Source organism: Pygoscelis adeliae, unplaced genomic scaffold (genome assembly GCF_000699105.1).
Source record: "Pygoscelis adeliae isolate BGI_AS28 unplaced genomic scaffold, ASM69910v1 Scaffold302, whole genome shotgun sequence".
Taxonomy (NCBI): Eukaryota; Metazoa; Chordata; class Aves; order Sphenisciformes; family Spheniscidae; genus Pygoscelis; species Pygoscelis adeliae.
Window position 1 is genome coordinate 1,486,189 of NW_008824372.1, and position 23,124 is coordinate 1,509,312.

At 39.2% G+C, this 23,124-nt stretch overlaps 1 protein-coding gene across 2 annotated transcripts in view; it reads left to right on the plus strand.

The window, feature by feature from the left end:
* The window catches only part of IFT122 (intraflagellar transport 122), a 32,932-nt gene extending 11,718 nt beyond the window's left edge, over positions 1-21,214 (plus strand). For both annotated transcript variants that reach the window (XM_009320100.1, XM_009320099.1), the window contains 15 exons: positions 1,530-1,670; positions 3,397-3,450; positions 5,729-5,890; positions 8,835-9,001; positions 9,911-10,082; positions 11,327-11,429; positions 12,972-13,112; positions 14,152-14,249; positions 15,207-15,307; positions 16,484-16,649; positions 17,627-17,738; positions 18,188-18,316; positions 19,187-19,266; positions 19,896-20,060; positions 20,771-21,214. In XM_009320100.1, coding sequence (XP_009318375.1) covers positions 1,530-1,670; positions 3,397-3,450; positions 5,729-5,890; positions 8,835-9,001; positions 9,911-10,082; positions 11,327-11,429; positions 12,972-13,112; positions 14,152-14,249; positions 15,207-15,307; positions 16,484-16,649; positions 17,627-17,738; positions 18,188-18,316; positions 19,187-19,266; positions 19,896-20,060; positions 20,771-20,860 — 1,881 coding nt within the window. In that variant the 3' untranslated portion in view covers positions 20,861-21,214. The remainder of the gene's footprint in view (positions 1-1,529; positions 1,671-3,396; positions 3,451-5,728; positions 5,891-8,834; positions 9,002-9,910; positions 10,083-11,326; positions 11,430-12,971; positions 13,113-14,151; positions 14,250-15,206; positions 15,308-16,483; positions 16,650-17,626; positions 17,739-18,187; positions 18,317-19,186; positions 19,267-19,895; positions 20,061-20,770) is intronic.
* Positions 21,215-23,124: the final 1,910 nt, after the last annotated feature.

Sequence of the window (23,124 nt, forward strand, 5' to 3'; positions counted from 1 at the left end):
CACAGTTTCTTTATTGTTCTTTAAGTTACATTGCATGATCTATTTTATTTTTATTTATTTGGCATTAATTAAGCTAACTTCCTTTTTGCTTTGTTGATTGCTTCTAATTCTCCCTTTCTACTTGCAAATGCACATAATAAAAGCAAAGATGAAGATATGGTGCGGGTGTTACCTCTTCCTGTATTTTTACAGTAGTCTCTCTATGTACCTTTTCTCAAGTTGTAATTTCATTTTTCTTACGAGTACATCAAATACTGTCTTACTGTTGCTTCATCTAGATGTGTTTAGGCAACGTTTAAGCTGTATATTTTAGTTGGAATGTATAGTACATGTGTAGTCTTTATATTCTAAATTTAGAGATTGCCTTCTACAAAATGCTATTTTCTGCATTATGGGAAGCAATGAAAGAGTCTAAAACAGTCCAAGAAACAAAACAAAAAAAGAAAAAGGAAAAAAGAAAAATTTTTGACTTACGAACCCAAGTGTGGGCAGGATTTGAAACTGAGAGTCAACGCAGGCAGCAAAAGTGCCATGTGCTTTTATGAACTAATGGATACCTGTGTTACAGACCCGTGTCTGTTCCTCTGAGGCATTATGCAGATCCTTAATTAGGCTCTGGGTTGTCCATTGTGGTTGACAGCCATGAGATCGACCAGGCCTAGTACACTATTTGTCTGGCTTTGGCATGCTGTAGGCACCAATATGCCACAAAATTATTGTGAAGTATCACAGAGGCAGCTTTTTCAAAGCTACACTTTTGGAGGGAGGGAGTACCACAAAGTGTACAATTTTCAGATAAATTGATAAAAATAACATAGAAATCAATCTGCATACTGTCTTCGGTTGCAAACCCAGAGTCAACGGTAATCTAGCTGTAGTGCTCCCTGTTCGTTCAAACCGTTTGAGCTGTAGCTGCAGATCGTGAGCCTTAGTCTATCTGTGTCAGCCTGCAGTTGAGAGTTGTTCTCTTTAATTCCCTTTTAGGGCAGGTCCTTGAGGTCAGTGTCTTTTGGGCTTAATAGTTGCAGTCTTGGTAAAACAGCTTTGTCATCATGGATGGCACAGAAGGGTGTCTCGTGATACCTCTTCCTGTTGTGTCTGAACATTTCCAGGGATGCTTCACACTGGGCTGTTGTGCCACTTTTCATGCTTTTAGCCTTTGAGAACAAACTACCCCCTCCCTTGCTCTGCTTCCATAGTATTGAGGGGGGGAAAAAAAGCTCACTGTACATAATATTTAGCATGTACAATGCTCAGAAAAATTCACATTCTTAACTAGTATGCAAGGAACTGAAGATTTCAAGATGGATGAGTTTGGAATATAATTAACCCAGCTTGTCTAAAGATACAATAATAATCACCCCAGAATGTTGTTCTGTCTGTTACACAAAGACCATACATTTATTCTCTGTGGAGCTTGCAATGGTTGTGATTGGAATTTTTTTTTTCCCCCAATGTATGTAGAGAATTTCACTAATATAGCTCAGTATTATGCTTTCTAATACATGTTTTTCAATGGAAATCCTCAGTCTGCACCCATGTATCAATATCTGGAACGAAAAATGTTTAAAGAAGCCTATCAAATTGCGTGTTTAGGAGTGACTGATACTGACTGGAAAGAACTGGCAATGGAAGCCTTAGAAGGGCTGGAGTTTGAAACTGCTAAAAAGGTAAAGCAGATATTTACTTATTTAGCAGAAAGCTTGTTTTACATTTTTTAGAGAGAGAGAGTGTGTGTGTGTATAATGTAAGTTTTATGGCTGGAATACAAAGTGGTGTTCCTGGGTTACTATCTTGCTTGTCTTTAGTGTATATACATTATTCCACATACCAAAGAAAGTGTTGGTTTGTTATATACTCAGGATCTTGAGATGAGGTTTTAAACTGAAATCGAATTTATCTCTCTAGATAAATGCCATGTTCTAAATCAAAGTGTTAAATGCAAAGAAAATGGTTTCTTTCATCTGCTGGAAAATGCGTTAATGAATTTGAGGGAAATAGCACTGGAAAGTTGTTCAGTGGTGCTGCTGACCACTGGGTGGCAGCAAAGAATGACTTAGCTGACTTCCCCCCCTTCCTCAATGCTATGAACTTATTTTTTTCCCCTAGGTATTTACTGTAACCTCAGTTCAAATGTGTAGGTTTCATATTCTTTGTTATTTACACGCTAATGTTCTTTGAAGGCAGTGGTGATGGGATGTCATCATTTTAGTCATTTTCTATCTGGCGTGCCTTGTTTTTGGGAGTGGTCTATAAATGGCATATACTGAAGAACGGAGTTTTCTCTGGCGTAAAATACTTCCCTATTTTCTTTCACGACCTTTTCTCAAATAAGAGAGGGCGAACTGAGTTCAGTGTCATGAATATTGTATGAAAGACAAAACATTCTAAAAGTATGCAGAGAATGGCCTGTAATGATAGGCATCTTTTAATAACAGATTTTTTTAAAAGGAAATTAAATGCTTTATTTTTCTTTTTTTCTTAAGTGGAGGCATCAGAATAATTCCAGTTTCATAGACGGCTTTATGCAAATAGATATTCTTAAAAAGAAGTTTTCAGTGCCTCCTTGGAATTTTAAAGTAGTGCCCTCTTAGAATTAGAGCGGATTAATTTGAACAAAAGCAGCTTCTTGACATTAAAGGCTCTCATAGTTCCTAGTCCGATCTGGTGTAAGCAGAATATTCTATGCCCTCTTAAGCATTAGGTTGGTTAGAAGTCTTGAATGTGTGGTCTAAAGGGTTAAATTTCTATTTTTTTGATGCATGTCAAGAATAAGTGCTAAGCTTGCTGTAACTCGCACGTGACTTTGCCACTTGAGACTTTGGGTTGCACATTTATCTCCATTTGCAAAAGATATTACACTGTCTTGCAGTAGTTTTATCTTATGTCTTATTTCCTTTTCTCTCCCTGAGCTACTTCCATACTGAATTTTCAGAATGGTATAAAAGCTATAAGCATATACGGTGTGCTTTGGCAATACGATCAATTATATGTCCTACCTTGTAATCGTTTCCGTAAATTTCCTTGTTTGTATCATGCCTCACATCAAAATGGAAAAGCTATAAAACAGCCAGAATAAAACGTATGTAATGTTTTAAATGGTATTTTGTATTTCTTGGGGGACTGACATACGTACACCTACTAGTCCCTGCCTTTGCTGTTTATTTTCAGTGATAAGCTGTTTGGATTATACTCTTGTTTTATTTACTGTAATGCCTGAGGGACCCCAGTTGTAGTCAGAGCCCATCGGGTGAGGGACTACACAAACACAAACCTCAGCATATTTCTGTCTGTCCTGTTTGCATGAAGGCAGCTTGATTTGTGTGTAACAATATTCTGTTGCTTTTTCTGGCTTTTCACGTTAATTCTTTTTATTCTTTTTTTTCTTTTCAATAGGCATTTACCAGGGTACGAGACCTTAGATATTTAGAATTGATCAGCAGCATAGAGGTAAGAGAATGTTAAAGGCAGTGTATTTTCTTACACTTAGTACTATACCAAAATCAGTACTTTCTGTTTTGGAGGGACTTTTGTTCGGATAGTGCTTCTGACAGTTGGAGATGTGTTTAGAGTGAAATATCCAGATTAGCAGAGATGACTCAAATGCTAGTCATATGACTGAAACTTCACAGCGGAAAAAAAAAGGGGATGTGGGACAACAAGAATTTATGAAACTGTCTTCAGGAAAACTGGAAAAACGTTCAATATTCAAATAATAATTGGTAGAATACTACTGTGCTAACAGAGCTTAGTACAGAATACTTCATAAACATGAGTTAATTAAGCCTTTCCTTACCCCCTGGAGGTGGGTAATTACTATTATCTCCCCTTTGCAGAGCCAGAAACAGGCCCAGAGAAGTGAGATGACAAACTCAAGGTCTCATGACAAGTCTGTGGCAACTGGAAATAGAATTTGGGATTCCTTGCTTGCATACTGTGCTCTAATCACTAGTTCTTATTCTTTTCACACTTCTTGATAGAATTTCACTAGACAATAACTGTCTGTCATAAGCACATTAAAAGACATGGTATCACCCTTGTCCTTCTACAAAGACTGCATGATAATATTTAAAGATCTGTGTTGAGATGGCATAAAGGGAATTCCTCTTTCTCACACTAATTAGATGTACACCTTCTCTGAAAGAATACATTCCTTGTCTTCCATTTCTGCAGAGCTGTCCTGGTTCTGTCAAATAGCTAGTTGGTTGCAGTTAACTTTTCTTGGTGTCTAACATGGGACAAAGGTCTGCGTTAGGACATGACGTGCCCCCCCCCCCTTTTTTCAGCCTTTAAAGGGTAGATAGGTAGATGAGAGCATTCTCTCACCACTACTAACCTTTCTTTTCCACACATGCTTCTCCAGATCTGTGTCTATTGAGGATATTCTGGAATTGTCATGTTATATTCTGTTTAATGAGAAAGACTCCTTTCGTAAATAGGCATAAACTTACTTTCAGACTGCTTGAAAATGCTCCTTCTGAAGTGAGAGTTCTACATCATTGCTTACTCTTGCTTGTGGTGTATCATTACTTTTAAGGCTTGTAAGGGTGTAACTAAGCACACATGTGCCATGAATATGATGGTTTTCTCTCAGTAATGACACATTTTTTTTCTAATTGAGGACAGCGGGAAACATAACTGCCAGATCTCTGTATCTGGCAAGATTCTGTGAAGTCTTTAAAAAATGGTGTAACAATTCCTCTGGCTATTCTTTTAACCAAGTTTTTAGAGGGAACTTTCAACACCAGTCCAGTATCGGCCCAGTCAGTAAGTGTGACCAGGAGGAGTGATGGCTGAGTCTCCTTTGGGAGTAGAGAATTGAATTTGTATGCTCATGGAATGCTTTTCCCCCTTTCATTTAAGTTTTCTTTAAGTTCAGTTCACATCTATATATTTCCATATGAGGTGGGCTAATAGTAGTAATAATTTTATCCAAAGCGGGGTAGTAATGTGTTTCCAAGATATAGGATAAATATGAATATGCGCATTAAAACACATACACGCGCACATACGCACACGTGTGTGTGCGTGTATATGGCATTGGTCCCTCGAAGTCGGTGTACCCCCGTGGGTCTGATTCACGTAAAGGGTTTCTGTGGCGCTGCACGCACTTTGCCTCTGTGGTCCCTTCCCACACAATCAGAGTGAGCAGTTCCAGTTAGCAGGGGAGCACGTGCAGGTGCTCTGGAAGCAACTGCTGCCTACCTGAAACCGTGAGCTCTTGCATGTGGGGACAGTGGTGGTGACACTGGTTTTTATTCAGAGGCAGGTTAACGTACTTTTTGAATCTGCTTATTGCTAGCAATTATTTTCATGTTTGTCATCCCACCCGCACATATTGTTAATTTAGCCAAATTATATGCTGGTGAGTTTCTACAGGAGAAAATAAGGAACCCATCAGATGCCTTTTTTTAAAATAGCATAGCATAATGATAGCGTGTGTTCATTTTCATAGCATGTGAAATCAAGAGAAGTGATTTTTCATCACTTTGGATTGTATAGTGACATTTAATTTTGCTCTTCCTAATTTTAATTAAGAAGGGATTTAATCCTTTAATTATAAATTCACCAGAAATGTAGGAGATGCATAATTACCATATCCTATTACAGGTTTTTATTAACAGTTAAAATCTAAGCCTGAAAATCTAATTCTTCAATGTCTGTTTCTCACCTAGGTCCTGATCATCTAGAATACTTTTCTCTCTCTCGCTTTGTTTTTTTTTTCCAGGAGCGGAAGAAGCACGGAGAAAACAACAATGAACTGTTCCTAGCAGATGTTTATGCCTACCAGGGAAAATTCCATGAGGCAGCGAAGTTGTACAAAAAGAGCGGACATGAAAACCTGGCTCTCGATATGTACTCTGATTTACGCATGTTTGACTATGCAAAGGTAACAGTTTGCAACTGAATATTTAAATGCAGAAATATTAATGTACTTGTAACTGTTTTCAAAGTATGATCCTACAAAAGGATTGGATGAAATGTGGGCTTTGAATTCCAACTTTTATTTTCTCAGTTAATTGGTTGAAGTTCATTCGGCTTATAAGGGGAAAAATGGCTATCTTCTGTGTCTTGATGTAATGGTAGCCTTCTTCTTCAGTGTCTGCTACTGAGGTAGTAGATTGTGCTTTGTATAGTCTCAAACGTGTCCATGGAATTCATGGCTTTTCAGTGGATTTTTTTGTTGGACACCACCAAAGGTGATTATACAGTATTATCCGTAGTAATTTTCCTTTTTTAAAAAACTAAAAATCTCATTTTTATGACTGTTTCTTCCTCATTATCTCACTCAAGAGTGCCTTTTTATTTTTTTGTCTTCCAAAGACAATAAGGTAGTACACATGCAAAGTGGAGGTGAGTGTATCATGCATTTAATTCACTTCCGTATTATAATAAAAATTTTTCTTTCGGAGTTTGAACTTAAATAGGTAGATTAGTTCTATATTAATGTATTTTATAAAGTGTATAATATACTAACAGTATATTTTTTTTTAACTTGAGAATTTTCTTCCGAAGATTCGATGTCTTGGCTTTTTTTTCTTTTTTAAAACTCTGTTTCCACATAGAAATAAATTGAATATGGTTTTAAAAAGTGATGGTTTTATATGGTGATAAGAAAGCATTACTTGGCTTTTAAGTCTATGGTGTTTTCTTATCAAAATCCCTAAAAATGCATGCACTGTTTAGTCTCATTCATCACTCATCAGAGCCTTATTCTGCCCAATACAGGACAAAGACTTTACCATGACATGCATATAAACTGTTTTAGCATAGATTCCACAAACTGTGCTACAGAGAGATCTTTTTCTTCCAAGAGCTTAACAGAAATACTTTGGGGCTTTGCTGATGTAAGTCTGACTTCCACTATTTTTGGCTGATGAGTCTTTTGTTAGCTTCAGTGTTTTGGCTCCTCTTGAACATAAATGTAATTCATAGATGAAAATTTTCCCATAAGTCTTCATAAGAATCTTTTAATTCTTGGCTGTAGTTGTGTCTATATTTAACTAGCAGAGAGCAAAAGGTCTTGTGTCTCCTATCCTTGAGAGTAACTCCATGCAGATGAAATTAAAGGTACTTCATAGCATATGAAGGAAACTTCTTGTGCAGGCAGTGCACAATACATGGAAGAATATGTAAAACCCCCTTGTTTTCCAGTTATTTTTCCAAGGAAAGATATATGGGTGGGTGGGGGGTATTTTTGTTTTGGTGGTGGTTGTTGTTTTTCATGCTGCCAGGATTACGCAAAGGGGCCCTTACAGCATCTGATTTCTTGTGCTTGGCTTTGATTAGCTCTGGCTAGAGAGTCCAGGCTGGAGGCAGAGGTCAGGAAGTCCTTTGATATCTGGTCATAGGCTTGTTATTGCAGTACCAGATCACAAATTACTGAGAACTCACAAAAAACTCTGTATCCTGTAAGAAGCTGAGCTTTTGATTTTGGGCTTATTTTGGTAACCTAAGCTGGAAAACAAGTTGTGTCAAAGATGTTGTTCAACTTGATTCTTTCGCTTCAGTTTTTCATATTCGAAGATTATCGTGACATCTTATAGTTATTCACTTGAATCAGGGCTGTGTTGCCGTAGATAATGCTGGAGCAAAATCCTACATGGAGCTCACTTAAGAGCTGACGTAGAGGTGGGGTATAGTTCTGTATCTGTTGACTGGCCGCGTCAGGGAAACTGGTGAATTGTGGTAGTGGAACAGATCTGTTGTGTGGGTGCTTTTTGTGGGTTTTTTTTGCCTGTTTGTTGTTTTGGTTTGGTTTTTTTTAAACCTCAATCAGAATTTACCAGAAACACAGAGGATAAGGTAATTTTCCACTCTTCTCACCTTTCCATTTCTCCTCTGTTCTAATTTTTCAATTGATAGTAGCTGTTTTAATGGACAGTAGCCTGTTCTGTTACCAGACAAAATTGCCCTTAATCGATCTTCTGGTGTTGAAGCATGAAGTGCCTTTTTTTTTTTTTTCTTCCCCCCCTCCCTTCCCTGGCGTATGATGTCAACAGATGTGAACCATATGGTGCCAGGGCTTTGGTATTGGCAGAAGAAGCTGAACAATCTATTAGAAATATTTCCCAAATGGTCATCGTCACAGCATCCAGGCTTGGTGTTTGCATTCCTTGCAGAAGTCCAACCAGTAGCTCAGAGTCACTCTCACTTTTGAGCAGCTGTCATTCTGTCATAAAAGAACTTATTTGAGATTATGTAATATAATTATCAGGTATCTTTGCAGAAAATGAAATTTCAGCCTTCAATTGATTTGTGGCTGGGCATCCTGATGCTAACATATGATTAAGTGGGTATGCTATTGTTAACTAAGCGTGGGGTGGGGCTGGGTCATCTTTGAGAATGAAACCGTACCTTCTTGGCTTGCAAAAGAAAATCTGAAACTTGGAATTGATCTATTACAGTTTTTGAGATTAGTACTATTTTGTTTTGGAAAGACATGTTCCTGAAAAGCATGCAGAAATCATAATTTGTATCCACTTAAACAGGCTCAACAGAGAGCAAGCTTTCCAAGAAATCAAGTGGGGACATACTACCTCTGAGGCATCTGTATCGTCCTTCTCCTGGCCCTCCCAGAATCTCCCACTTTTTTTTTTTTTAATTGAAAATTATCTAAACAGGAGACTTGCCATTGTTTCCTACCAAACATTGGGCCTTGATGATAAGGTGCTGAAGGCTGGATCGGTTCATGTTGCTCTGTATGCACTATTTCTTTTCTTAGGAGGCATAACAATATACATTAAAAAAGCCTTTATGTATTTTAGAATTTGGACTGTAACAATGTTTATGACCAGAAGGTAATGCAAACTTTTTGTATTACACTGTTTCAGGATTTTCTGGGATCTGGAGACCCCAAAGACACAAAGATGCTAATAAAAAAACAAGCAGATTGGGCCAAGAATATCAATGAACCAAAAGCAGCAGTGGAGATGTACCTCTCTGCAGGCGAGCACATGAAGGCCATAGAAATCAGTGGGGACCATGGCTGGGTTGATATGTAGGTTTTAGTTCCGTCTCAGAGATAATATATAATAAAATCTCAAATGAGTTATTATGAATTATGCATAATTTTAAAGTAAGACAAAACTTGTTTGATGTGTGCCTTTGTTTATATCAGACTGAATATTTGAAGCACATCTACAATTAAAAATGTTTTAAAAATTACATATATTTAGAGGGTAGGGACATAAATATGTTACGAAAACAAATGCATTACAGCAGTAAAGAGAATGAATGGGTTCATATGTAGTATGAGACTGTCTTCTAAAATATGCACGCATTAAGCTTTTCAGAGTAATCATCACAGCAGTGCTTATATGTGATAGCCTATTTCTGTTGTTTTAAGCTCTTAAGGATAATCATCTAGTGGGTAGAGAAGACAACTGGAGCACAGAATCCCTAGAAATTCTGGGGCTACTTCTGTCACCGGTCAAATTCTCCTTGATTTGCCATAGGTGACACTTCGGGTTGTTTGCGGAGTTGCTGTGAGATCTTGGGCAGGTCACTCAGCCTTCCCTTGCCTCAGTTTTGCTGTGTGGCAAAGGGGGTAATGTTTATTCAGGAGTCTTTTGTTTAGGTCTGGGTTGAGGAAGTGTGTCCCACGTCACTTAGTCATGTAGGACCTACTCCCTCTCTCCGTCTTCATGACTGTGCAAAGAGTCTGAGATACGGAATTGCACGTGTGAGTAAAGATTGAAGGAATGGGTTTTGAGTTTGTAAAAGGAAAAAAAAAAAAAAAGAATTTGGAATGTTTACTGAAAACTGTTTAAACAGTGTTGCATGGTACTACTATTATGATATTTATTAAATAATAACTGATTAAAGGTGAAGTTATTACAATAGTTAAACAAAAGGCAAAACAACAAGGCAGAACCTGAAACATGTGGCTTCTTTTTACTGGGTCTAGGTTAATTGAAATTGCTCGAAAACTGGATAAAGCTGAGCGTGAGCCTTTGTCAAAATGTGCCTTCTATTTTAAGAAACTTGATAACCCTGGTTATGCAGCAGAAACCTACATGAAGGTTGGTGACCTGAAAGCATTGGTCCATCTCCACGTGGAGACTCATCGCTGGGAAGAAGTAAGCGTGCCCTTGCTGTCTGTGTTTAAAACCACTACTTCTTATTGTCTCTGGTTGCAAGAAAGGGAGACAAATGTCTGGCTCCCCCACCACTGTAGTGAAGGGAGAGGCAGGGAGGTAGGCTTCTCTAGAATGTGATTCAGAGTATTTAAGTTAATTTTGTATGCTCGGTGTTCGTTTGGTGGTGGGTTTAGGTTTTTTGGGTTTTGGGGGGTGGGGTTTTTTTGTTTGGTGTTTTTTTTTTTTGTTTTGGTTTAGGTTTTTTGGGTTTTTGGGGGTGGGGTTTTTTTGTTTGGTGTTTTTTTTTGTTTTGGTTTGTTGGGTTGTTTGTTTGTTTGTTTTTTAGTTTCCTGGCTGAATATTTCTTGGTCTCACTTCTGAGCACCTTTTTTGCCTCTTGAGTTATAGTTGCCTGCTTCCTATGGTAATCCATGGGGTGCTTCTAGTCCATCAGAAAGAATAAATAGTAATTAAAATAGTAATTATAGCATGGGAAATTCTGTTTTGAACTGTATTATTTATAATTTGGACACACCCAAGTGAGAATACCATACACATAATTTAGATCTGATGAATATGTGCTGTGTTAATGTGGACCCCACTCTATAACTGGATTTATGCTTCTGATTAGGTAAAGTTCTGACTTCACTGGGTTTTTCCATAAAAACATAGGTCTGCCAGTACCACCCACTTCACACCTGGGGTCACCATTAATTTTGTTCTTGTTTCTTGACATTAAGTTTTTGATAGGTGTAACTTCTTAAGGAAATGTTTTCAAAGTGCTGCTGCAATGGACAAACCCCTTCCCCCAATTATATGGGTGCTTTGGAAAATTGTAGGCTTAGTCCTTTATTGACCAATTACCGAGTTTAGAAAGTGAATCTAAACTGCATTTATAGTGTTACTTCAACTTCTTAAAAAATATATTCAGTAAAAATAAAAATATTATTTTCCTCTTGCTGTGAAATCTACTAAATTTCCTAGATAATCACTTTCAAGTTTCCCTGTTTCAATAACCAGACTGTTACTATGCTTAGCTTCTTTTCTTTTGTTGTTGATTGCTTTTTATTTTAAAATACATTAGTTTCATACTGGAGAAAATATGGATTACTCTCTCTATTCTGTGCATGTATTTTTACTGTGAATTTACTTAGAGCTAAAGGATTGATCCTATGGAATAGTCTAAACCCTTTAACTGTTTAAACCATGCAGTATTCTAAAAATGAATTTTTTATTTACCTCAGGCATTTGCTTTGAGCGAAAAGCACCCTGAATTCAAAGATGATGTCTATGTCCCTTATGCTCAGTGGCTAGCAGAGAATGATAGATTTGAAGAAGCCCAAAAAGGTAAGAATGTCACTGACAGATCACTGGTCACTTGAAATTTACTCCCTACTTTTCCAATACAGAATATGCAGTCTCTGCCCTGGAGAGTTTCTTATCAGTGGGATTCAAAACCAAATAGAGTCCGTGTTTTCATACTGCTAAGTAGCTGGAAGTCTCCTTATTTGATAAGAAAATGTGATGGATCTATCAGAAATGATGGCATCTAAATACAGGTCCAGATTTTCCATCGCATCGTATATCTGAGTGTGGCACGTGGCAACAGTATTTGGCATATAATCTGAACTGTTTTTATTAATATTTTGAATTCTATTGTGATAAAAATATGGTATTCATCTTATAGAGCTGAGTGGAAAGCATAGTTTTTCCTTATATTTAGGTAATGTTGGGTTTGTACAAGTAAAATTTTCATGTATTTTTTTAGGCTTATAAAACTACCTTTAAAGAGAACTGTCAACCTTCCATCATGTGGACAGGCTTCAAAATTTAATTCATAAACTATTCCAGGGACAAGGAGATGTTGAAGCAAGCTATATGTGGAGCCAGCACGTTTTTAGTATAGTTACTTTTCTCAGGTGCAGCTCCATGTGGCTGTTGCATCTGCTGTTTCCAGAGCCAGCTCAGATCTAAGTGTATAACGGCATTTGCTTATGGGCCAAGCTAGTGAACATGCCAGACGTGATCTGTCTCCACACAAAAGTAGTTTGTGTCTCTCAGCACCAAACCTTTGAGCACCTGGTTTTAGGGCAGCTTGGTAGTTTGCACACAGAACTCTGTGAATATAGGAATATTGTTCCCAGTTTCTTCCACAAAGCTCTCTGCTGCTGTGGCTTAGCAAATATAAATACCCCAGAATTGGGCGAGCTAGAGATCATTGTGTAGTTACGTGAGAATTTGGTTATATCTGGGCTAGGTGAAGTCAGGAGGCAACTGTGCTGTTGGGTTGGGCTTTTTTGAGGTTGGTTCCCCCCTTCCCCATCCCCATTACACTAGATGAAGACTCTGTTTGGCAAATGCATGTTTACCAAGGGAGAATTCAGGATCTTTCTTTACACTGGCTTCTGAGCATCAAATAAAGAAATGCTGTTAACAAACAATAGAAGGATATCATAAATGCTGTACTCTTTCAAAATATTCAGCATTACAAACCAGAGCACTAACTTCAAACATTAATTTATTGTAGTTTTGAATGAAATTGTGATTTGCAGTGTTTAGATGGCCATTGTTTGTATAGAGATCTAATCATCATAGCATTTTTGCTCTTTTCTATATTTAAATGAAGAGCAACCAATGTTGTACAAAATCTATGAGCTCAAGAGCTGCTGAGACAGTGCAAAAGCCACAAAATACCTACAGATGCTTCTCATGTTCCATTAGTGTCGCTGCTTTCAAGGAGAAAAATACCAGTGTGTAATCCTTTTCATCCTGCCCTGCATAGACTATTTGATATTGGCTGAATAGACTGCTCTTAATTTAAAAACATTAATTTCAGTTAATTGATACAATCGCACTGTAAAATCCTTGTTGTTTTGGCCTTCTTTGTAGCATTTCACAAGGCTGGCAGGCAGAGTGAAGCTGTAAGAGTGCTGGAGCAGCTAACACACAATGCTGTGGTTGAAAGCCGATTTAACGATGCAGCCTATTATTATTGGATGCTTTCCATGCAGTGTTTGGACATAGCCCAAGGTAAGTAACTGAAAGGAAGTTTGTATTTGTTACCTTCTTGTGCACGTAGACAAACAATTACTGAATTGTGATAGCATTGCTGCAACTACTTCACTGTTGTGTGGCTTTGTTTTTGGGGTTTTTTTAATGCTGTGCATAACTCTGGCTTGTGCTATTTTTGTAGTCCCCCTGGTTTTCCCATGTGCTTATTTAAAACAAATAAGCAAAACAGCAACATCAGCATGCATAGGCCTCCTTTTGAAATCTGACTAGAATCAAAATCGTGTCTCCTGGGACCATGTATCCTCATGTACACCCCAACACACTTTAACTAGTGAAGTGATTGGAGGGTTAAAGTACTAGTAAATAAAAGATGATCTTGGAGTGTAAGATATATCTAGTATTTGAACATTGTTTGGAGAGGTACTTTACAAATTATTTCTGCCAACAGAGATAAAACTGATTGTTAGCTATCATCTTGTCTTCTGAATGTATTTCACTGGGAGAGAGGTGGAGTCAGTAGTTAATAGGTGTAATTTAGTAATAATGAATACAAAAGATTGATAATACTGCCTTTTGCCTGGTGCTGTAAGAACCTCTTTTTTTTTAGTTCAGCTGATGCATGACAGTGCTGATCTGTTACCCCTCAGGTATTTTATAGAGATGCAAACTTTTCCAATTGGCTTAATAGTGTATTTAATATTTATGAAATAAATGTTTCAAAACTAATTTTATTTGTAAACTCTGAAGTTATGGATGAGGTTTCCAGTGATACACACCTACTATTTTCTACCTTTAACTAAGCTATAGCCTCTAGCTATGTTAAAACCATTGCCTCAACTGTTCTGTTTTTTACCATGCTTGTTTTAGACCAGAAATTTGCTCAGAAAAATGGCAAGTCTGTATAATGTGTGGTTTGCACAGGTAGGTGGGGGACACCTGAACTGGTACATACCTCTTTTGGAAGTGCTGGTGCTAAAATCATAATATGCTGTTTTCTTCCAGCTGAGTCTCATAGACTCATCTTGGAGACTTGTACTAATGCCTTTGCCTCCCGCAGAGAATGAACAACAGAAGACTGAAATGTTACAGAAGTTTCATCACTTCCAGCATTTGGCAGAAGTTTACCATGTCTATCACTCTATTCAAAGATACACTGTAAGATACTAACTTTAGAAGTTGTGTATTTATGCTTCCTGAGCATTTTTCTTTAGGGAGTCCAGAACTAACTAGGAATAATTAATGACTTTTCAGGCAATTAAATATTGAGTATAGATTAGTGATACTGTATAGTAACTTTATTTATTTCTTTAACTTCATTTTATTATACAGCCTTCTGCTGTACTGTACATGAACTTCTGTTGTCCTAGCTCCTAAAAACTGCAGTGCAGTTTTAGCAGATCTGTGCTTGTCTCGGTGTGGGTAGAAGATACGATGATGACTGACTTCCCACCCCCAGCCCTTTTTTGCTAGCTATATTGGTTTGGTTCCACAGTGACCTGAGCCTCTGGTCCTACGCAGGCTGCGGTCAGGTTTTCCTTTAATCATGGGAAAACAAGATTGAACAGAAGAAGGCACCCTAGCTTAGGGATTCCTGCAATGTGGTACGTGTATCAGTAGTGATGTGTGTAAACTACTCCAAAATGATAAGCAGTCATGAGTGAGGAGCTCCTGCTACTTCCAGCAATTATAGTAATGTTGCCACCACTGTCGGTGAAAATATCTTTTGTAAAGCAGTTGAGAACCCTTGATCTGTGCCCTTGCCCAAAAGAAGACTCTGTGCTATGGAGGTCTTTGCTGGTCAGACTACTTCAGACCTTACAGTGGTGGAGACTCTAAACTATTTCTGGCCAGTCTGCCCTCATTTTTAAATAGCCTGTTAAAGAGTATGTTTTAGCTACATGAATCTCTTCTCTCTTTTTCTGCATGTAGTAGGTATGAGCTTTGGTGAGAAAGACATGCAAAATCCACTTGCTATATTCTGTCAGCACCTCTTCTTTCTGCAACTGTATGAAAGAAACGCAGTACTTGAGATGCCTAGTGCTGTGATACTTAGTGATACGAGTTGTTGATTTTCCAGCTTAGAAATACGTGTCTGTATTTTTAATACTGCAGGAGGAGCCTTTCAGTTTCCACTTGCCTGAAACACTCTTCAATATTTCCAGGTTTCTGCTTCACAGCTTAACAAAGGAAACTCCTTTGGGGATCTCGAAAGTGTATCCTTCCAATACAGTACAAACTCTAGAAGTTATCTTGAGATACATGAAACAAATAATTGATGTTGATCCACAGTGCAGAGAACTCCTGTAGGGTGTCTTCAGTTTCAGCTGTTGGCTATAGTTAATGGAAACTGTCCCTAAGGAAACAACCAGCATCTTCAAACCGTTGTGTGTTTAACTGCACTACCTTTTTTTTTTTTTAAATAGTTTTGGAGAGCTGGACAAATCAACTAATATGTAATTCTCAAAACCACCCACCCAGTCTGGTGTATCACCTTTGTCAGAGAAGCAAGTTCTAGGATACCAGTCACTGCAACAGGATGTTGGCTCTGAATCTTCACAGTGTTCTTGCAGGGAGACTGAACTGAGACAGGAGGGGGAGAAAAAAACCCCAGGAGCTTTTGCCTCACATGAGGCTGGTATAGCTGTGTAGTGTCTGTCAGGCTAACATTTTCACAGCTTTGTTAGTGCATATTGCATCTTTGGAGAGTTCTTCATAAACGCTCTGTGTGAACCCTGTGGAAATGCACCTGCCTGTAAAAGGTAAGAAGAAGGGTCACTGGATGCCACAGGGAGGCCCGATTGTCTTGTTTTCACTTCATTTATGGCTTTGGATGGGATGTTAGCTTTCCTTTTCATAAGTTCCTCACTTATAAATGTATAATCTTTCATAAAGTCTTTCATAATATGCCTTGTGATCAGTAGCTTTCTAAACAGCAGTTACTGTTACACACTGATGAAAAGGAAAGACAACCCTTGGTCGATGACGCAGAGCATATCCTTTATTTCCAATAAGATCATGTGTATTTAGTTGGTGTCTGTGGGTTGCTGGTGTTGTGAGAGGTTTTGGGTGAGGTTGGGTTTTTTTTTGGCTGGGGGGAAAATCCATTCACCCTAAAATTACTGAAATTTTGTAAAAGGAGTCAGAATATTTAACCAAAGCAATGATTATGTAGGGTCAGTTCCTTACCTTGCTGCTAATTGCCCACAGACATTTTGATAGTTCTTTCACACTTGTTTTTAAATGGAGTTATGTAAATAGATTTCTCTTGTTAAAGCCTGTTTAAAATACCGGTGTTGGATATGCTTCCTTGCACAGCTTCTCTGATTAGAAAGAGTATTACAGTTTTTCCTAAATGCCATTTGTATTTTTATTCCTTAATTAAATTATAGCAATACATTATTTGCCCTGGCAAAACAGAGTAAAGCTCTTGGTGCATATAAACTGGCTCGTCATGCCTATGACAAGTTACAGGGACTGCAGATCCCAGCTAGGTTCCAGAAATCAATTGAGCTGGGCAGCCTGACAATCCGATCCAAGCCATTCCATGACAGTGAAGTAAGTTGTGATGTGTTTCATGTTAATCATTCATATGTGGCCTAATCCAAGAATCTGAGTTGCTGTATGCACAAAAAAAATCTGAAATATATTATGCATAGCTCTGTGATATAATTACATTTCTGCTGGAAACACAGTCCTTTTATTATTATCCTTCAGGTCAGACTTCCTTTTGCTCCTGAGAACAAATTAAAATCAGTCCTTTCTTTATGGGCAGCTTCCATCCTCCCTCTCCTGTCTTGCATCTACCTTCCTCTCTGCCTATTAATTCTTTCAAGCCTTTTTTCTCTCCGATCCACATGCAATTATTCCAGTCTTTGTGTCTCTCTCTCCAGCTGGAGGTCACTTACATTTGTCCCACTCCTAACACTCCTTCCCTCCTCCCCCCATCCCTTGAATGACCTTCCTTCTGTAAGTCTTATTTTAACACCTTTTCTTCTTTAACTGAAGTCTGACTTTCTGCAGTGCTCTATAAAGCCATGTCTTACGGAGTACTCACTAAAAATAAATTGCATTGTGCAATGCACCTGGCCACCTGAAATAATAGAAATACAATCTTAAGAACTGCCTAAAATAACTGTGCTCTTGAAAAGGAGAGAGATGAATTAATTGGAGAACTTGAATTTGACCAAGCCTTAGAGCAAAAAACTTTGCTTCGGTAACCTTCTCTTCGACTTCTTTTGTCACTGTGTATTTGATGCAGAATTCTGCTTCTGTTACTGCAAAGGCAAGGTGAAAATTTAATTGTTAGAATGGTGAAGACAGCTATTTTTTATGTGAAAACTTGCTGGTTTTTATTAAAAAGGGAAAGCATTTTCAGATGTTAAAGGATCTGATTTTACAGCACTAATTCTCCAGATTAGCGCTGATGTAGTATCAGTGGTGTAAACCTAAGGAGCCCATATTTAATTGAAAACAAAGAGTTCAGGATGTGCTGATCTGTCTACGATTACTGTGCTCTGTATGTGTTTTTGCAGGAGCTTGTGCCCTTGTGTTACAGGTGCTCTACCAACAACCCTTTGCTAAATAACTTGGGGAATGTCTGCATTAACTGCAGACAACCTTTCGTCTTCTCTGCTTCCTCCTATGGTGCGTTGGAATATCACATTTGGTTGTGCTTTTCAAGTAGATAAATGTTAACTGAACAGGGTAGGTTAGTACTTAATTTGTTCACTCTGCAATGTTATTTGGACAAACATTTCTTTCCTTTTAATGTTGTTACCTTTGACTAAGTGGCTGCTTCTTGCCCCAGGGATAGTTGGGTTTCATTGCAAGATAGCAGCAGCAGTAAAGCATTGCTTTATTGTGAGACACCGAATTTTTAAAGTGTTTCATTAACACAGATGCAATCCTTTGAGAAGTTGAGGCATTCTTGGTTTGGTTGATTTTATTTAACTTGCTTCATGAGAACATGTGGGCAGAACACCACCATCATAGAAACCAGAGGGTGTTCATTTCTTAAGGAGCACAGTATCTTCTAGGAGGCGTTTTTTGAGTACTTGCAGGTCAAATGCTCCTTGCTCTTCACACCCCTTTAGAAGTACTGCATCTGGTTGAGTTCTATTTGGAAGATGGCATCACAGATGACGAAGCTGTAGCTCTCATTGATCTTGAAGCTCCAACATTGAATAAGAGACAGAATAAATGGCAAGAGATGATGAATGACCGTATCCTTTTGATATTGGTTTCCAGCCCTTTTCTTAGGGGAAAAAAGCAACAATTCTGATTCCCCCCCCCTCCCTTAGGTTTAAAATTTTCTTTTTGTCATATGACTGATGTGAATACAATTGCATTGTGTTTCCTTTTCAAGTTAGTATAACAACCAAAGTGATGTTTTAACTAAACCTCATATTTTCATAAAGCTTTTTCATCAGGAAAATTTGTTTCTAATCATGCAAAATATTTCTTTTTAACAATGGAATGCCATGCTTTAGCTATTCTGTTTTAATTGCTTTCTGTAAAGAATGGGGAGAATCTGAAGTGCGTTATTCACTTGCAATGACGGCTTGCTTTAGAGGCTGCCTTCTCTTAGCCAAGGGAAACCAGCGTGGACTTTCTTCCTAACCGTTCTTGTTGGAATCTGTTTTGTAATGCTTTGGCATCCAGAGCTCCCAGTTGCTGTGGGGGCCATATAATATTAGGTGCAGAGTAATGCACAAGAAAACACAATCTCTGACTAAAGCTGCTCAAAATGTAATTTAAACAGGTTGCTTCATTTGTTTTTTGTCATCTGTCAGAAGGGGGCAGAGAGGAAAGGAAGGCAGAGCTGATGTCATACTTGGTTATGGTCAGTTTTGCCATTCTACAGCAGCTGCAATGATAAATTTCCCTAGTCACTGTCAGTCGCAGCAAGCCCGTCTCTAGTACTTTCTATAATAATCTAGGCACTGTAGCAGTTTGAGAATACTCTGACCCTCTGGAGCAACAAGGATACCAGTCCTGCTGGTATGCTTTCATATTTATTCTGTGAGTGCTAGCTACTGTGAGGAGAGCTAGTTTTATAGGAACTCTGTTTCTTCCTTAAGAAATGCATCTAGAGGCACAGAGTTTGAGGCTTGATGACAATACAGATATTACTGAAGATGATGATCCCTTTACAGCAAAACTGAGCTTTGAGGTAAGAGCCTTACCTGCATCTTCCAGTTGTTTGTTTCTTGCTATCAACAGAAATTAATAGAAAATTTTAACTTAAAATCCATGCGCTCTTCTGGTGTGAATGTGTTACAAAGGCAAGAGAGATACAAAACAGGGGACTGGAAGAGAGGGATGGAACTTGAGAGGGAAAGGGATTTACCAGTTGACTCTTAAAAAAAAAAAAAGCAAACAAACAAACCCCACAAAGCAACAAAGATCTTAAAGTAAACATTCCTGGAATTTGGTTTTATCAGCATAAATTGATACAACGGGGCTCTCCCCCAGGGTGTTTCTGTGTCGAGGCAGTATACCTATAAAGCAGTCATTACTGTGAGGTTTTAATAAAGGCTGTGGGTATGGGTGTTATTTACAAGGAGTTGTGTTAAAATGAAAAATGGAAGCTCACTGAAACCAAGTTAGAGATGCGGCTGGATGCTGCTGTCGCTGAAGATATTGATAAAACTGACAGTGAGTTTGGTGGGACTAGACTCAGGCCAATTCTATATTAGTTTTTTCTACTGAATTTTACTTCGCTTCTTACAAGATCTTACTAATCCTCAAAGGGCTTTGCAGCTGGTAACAGTAATTCTTTCTAAACCTTCTCTCCTGCAGCAAGGAGGCTCAGAATTTGTTCCAGTGATTGTGAATCGTGCTGTTCTCCAGTCAATGAGCCGGAGGGACGTCCTGATTAAACGCTGGCCAAAGCCATTGCGGTGGCAGTACTACCGTTCCCTGCTACCAGATGCCTCCATTACCATGTGTCCATCATGTTTTCAGGTAGTGTTTTCATGGAGAGGTTTAAAAAAAAAACACCAAAACAACCCTAATGAAAACCCTATGCCTGAAACAATTCTCATCATTGAAACCTCATACTTTAAAATGTATTCAACAAATTCCTGAATGATGTAGAGACAGAGAAAGCAATGAAAACCAAAAAGTAAGCTGTGTGATGCACAGAGGAACGGCTGCCTTCTGAAAACTTTGAGGTAGCTGAATTCGAGAAGTTGCACTGACAGCAAGTCAGAGCCTCTCAAGCAAACCTTGGCTGAACAACAAATGCTGATTTGTATTTACTTCTTTTTGCTCTGCCCCTCTGACTTTCAGCCTGGTCTAGCAGGGAAAATCAGTCAGTAACTAAGTTAGCTTGTGGTTCAGTCCCTCTCCTTCCCCTCTCAGGTAATGGCTTTTTGAAATACTGGAATTCAGTCACGTTTGCTTACACAGAAACCGTCTAATTTTTGTCCTTTCTTCTGCAAAAGTAAGTAATTGGTTTGTGCCTCTTCAGCAACATTGGCAGTGGTCTGTGAAATGCTTGCTGCTCTATTCCGGGTTACAGCGCTCTCAAGCAATTGAAAGTAAGAGGACCAATTCTCCTGTAAGGGTAGCTTCAGAATATCTGCACCACAGAGAAGCTGTTGAGCTCAGTTTGCATTTTGTTTGAGCTAGTCACAGGCTAACTTGTCCCTAAATCTGTTCCTAATTAACAGATGTTTCACACAGAAGACTATGAGCTTCTCGTACTCCAGCATAATTGTTGTCCATTCTGTCGACGGAGAATAGATGAGTCAAACCAATGAAGAAAAACAATCTTATACCTCAACTGACAGATGTGGCTTGGCAAAACACTTCTTAGATTCATAGAGTTTTCCTAACAACTTAGTTAAGTCATCTTGTTCCGTTTTGTACATGAGTGGAACTGAGTTGAAGAAATGTAACTTTTTTTTAAATGAAAGTGTCTGTTGTTTGTGAACGTCCTCTACATTTCCCAGGCAAGCAGCTGAAGTGCCACAGATTTTTACAGGAATGTTTCTAGGGTCAAGTTCAGCCTCGAAGTAATCGGTTTTATTCCAACTTGTGTTAGGACTCAATTTGCTCCTTGATAATGTACCCGTTATTGACAGATCTTCAAATAAATGGGACTATTTTTCACTACTCTTTGTCTTGGCATTTGCTATAATGCTGCCCCATCTGAGCTTTTTTTTTTTTCTTTTTATTCCATTTAGGCAAGAACAGCATTAGAGTTTAGAGCTCTGAAAGTATGATCTTAAGAGTTACACCGATCTTGGCATCGAGGACCATCTCACAGCCACATTGAGTGGAGAGGGGTCGAAGCTTTTAATCTGTAGTATCCACCCTTGTTAAAAAGCAAAATGCCAGGTTGTGCATGGAAGTATGCATTTCATGCTAACCAAGCTACCCAGACCTAAGTGCCTCAACTGCCCACTGCTGCTTATGTCATGCTAGTAACAGTAGCCTGTTTACTACTAATGAAAGAAACACCACTGACCTGATGGGCTAAACTGAATATATTTGCACACTTATGAATATGTCAGGGTGCCAGGCAGGAATACCAAAGCAGCTGAGGGCTCACAGTCCGCCAGTGGTTTCCCACAGTGCTGCCTCTGTACCCAGGATAGGAGAGTTCTTCATTGCTGAGAAAATCGTAAGTGATGTAACTTGCTGTGGTACTGAAGTCACGGGATAGTTCCCACGATTCCTGGTGTCCTGTCAGTTCTTGCGACATTTGTGATCTGAACGTACCTTTGGTGTGGACGCACACGCCTGTCTGAGCTCGCAGATCTCTTGGCCGTCGTGCTGACCAGTGGAGTGATGTGCTAAAGGAGTATTTCTGAGCACTGTTTCCCCAGCATTGTTTCAGTCCAGAGCCATGGGCAAGCAATGTGTAGAGGTGAGAGGAGATGGACCTGCCACCTCCTATTTCAGCCTCTTGCTGAGGCTGAGGTGTTTCTAATGATGCAGCTGCTTGACCAAACGTGGTGGGTCAGTCCCGGGCAGCAACTGAGCCCCCACGCAGTAGTTTGCTCACTCCCCCTGCTCTCTGCAGGACTGGGGAGAAAATCAGAAAAGCAAAAGCAAAAAAGCTCACGGGTTGAGATGAAGACAGTTTAATAAGTGAAGCAAAGCTGTGCGTGCAAGCAAAGCAAAGCAGTAAGGCATTTATTCACTGCTTCCCAGTGGCAGGCAGATGTCCAGCCTGCTTCCTGGAGAGCAGGGCCTCAGCATGAGTAATGGTTTCTTGGTAAGGCAAACACACAAACACAACATCCTCCCTTCTTCCTCCTTTCCCTGAGCTTTTATTTCTGAGCACAACATCGTCCGGTGTGGAGTACCCCTTTGGCCAGCTGTCCTAGCTCTGTCCCCTCCCCGCTTCTTGCCCACCTCTGGGTGGGACAGAGCGGGGGAAAAAGAAAACCTCAGTGCTGTGCCGGCACTGCTCAGCTACAGCTACAACCCTGGTGTGTTACCAGCGCTGGTTTAGACACAAATCCAAACCACAGCACCACACGGCTGCTGAGAGGAAAGTTAACTCCATCCCAGCCAGACCCAGCCCACCGTCGTACTCACGGGTAGTCGAATCTCCTGAGGACAGTCACTGAGTATTTCTCCGACGGCGGGAGAATTTGCGTAGGTAACCAGATGGGCTGGATTTGAGCTGGGAAGCGATAGGTTTCTTGACTTCAATCCAGTATAAATTGTGCCCATGTTACCATGAGTTCTATTGTTGTTATGACATCCCGTCTGTCACAGCCTCCCTTTGTTTTGAGTGGGAAATGATATTCTACTTTACTGTCTTAAGCTATTGGCTGAGGTTGTTGGGTGCTGGTAAAGCAGCCACCGTGTAAACAGCACTTTGCACATGGAACTAGTGATGTCTCTGTGTCTGCTTGAGTTCCTCTTGAAAGTGACACTGCAATGGCACTACAGGGTCTCTGAGTCCCTCAGTGGTTCCTGACCAAGTTTGCTTAATTTACCACTTCAAAAACATTCTGTTGTAATTACCACTCGCCTGCTTTTTGACTCATCTGTTACTGTTTGCAAT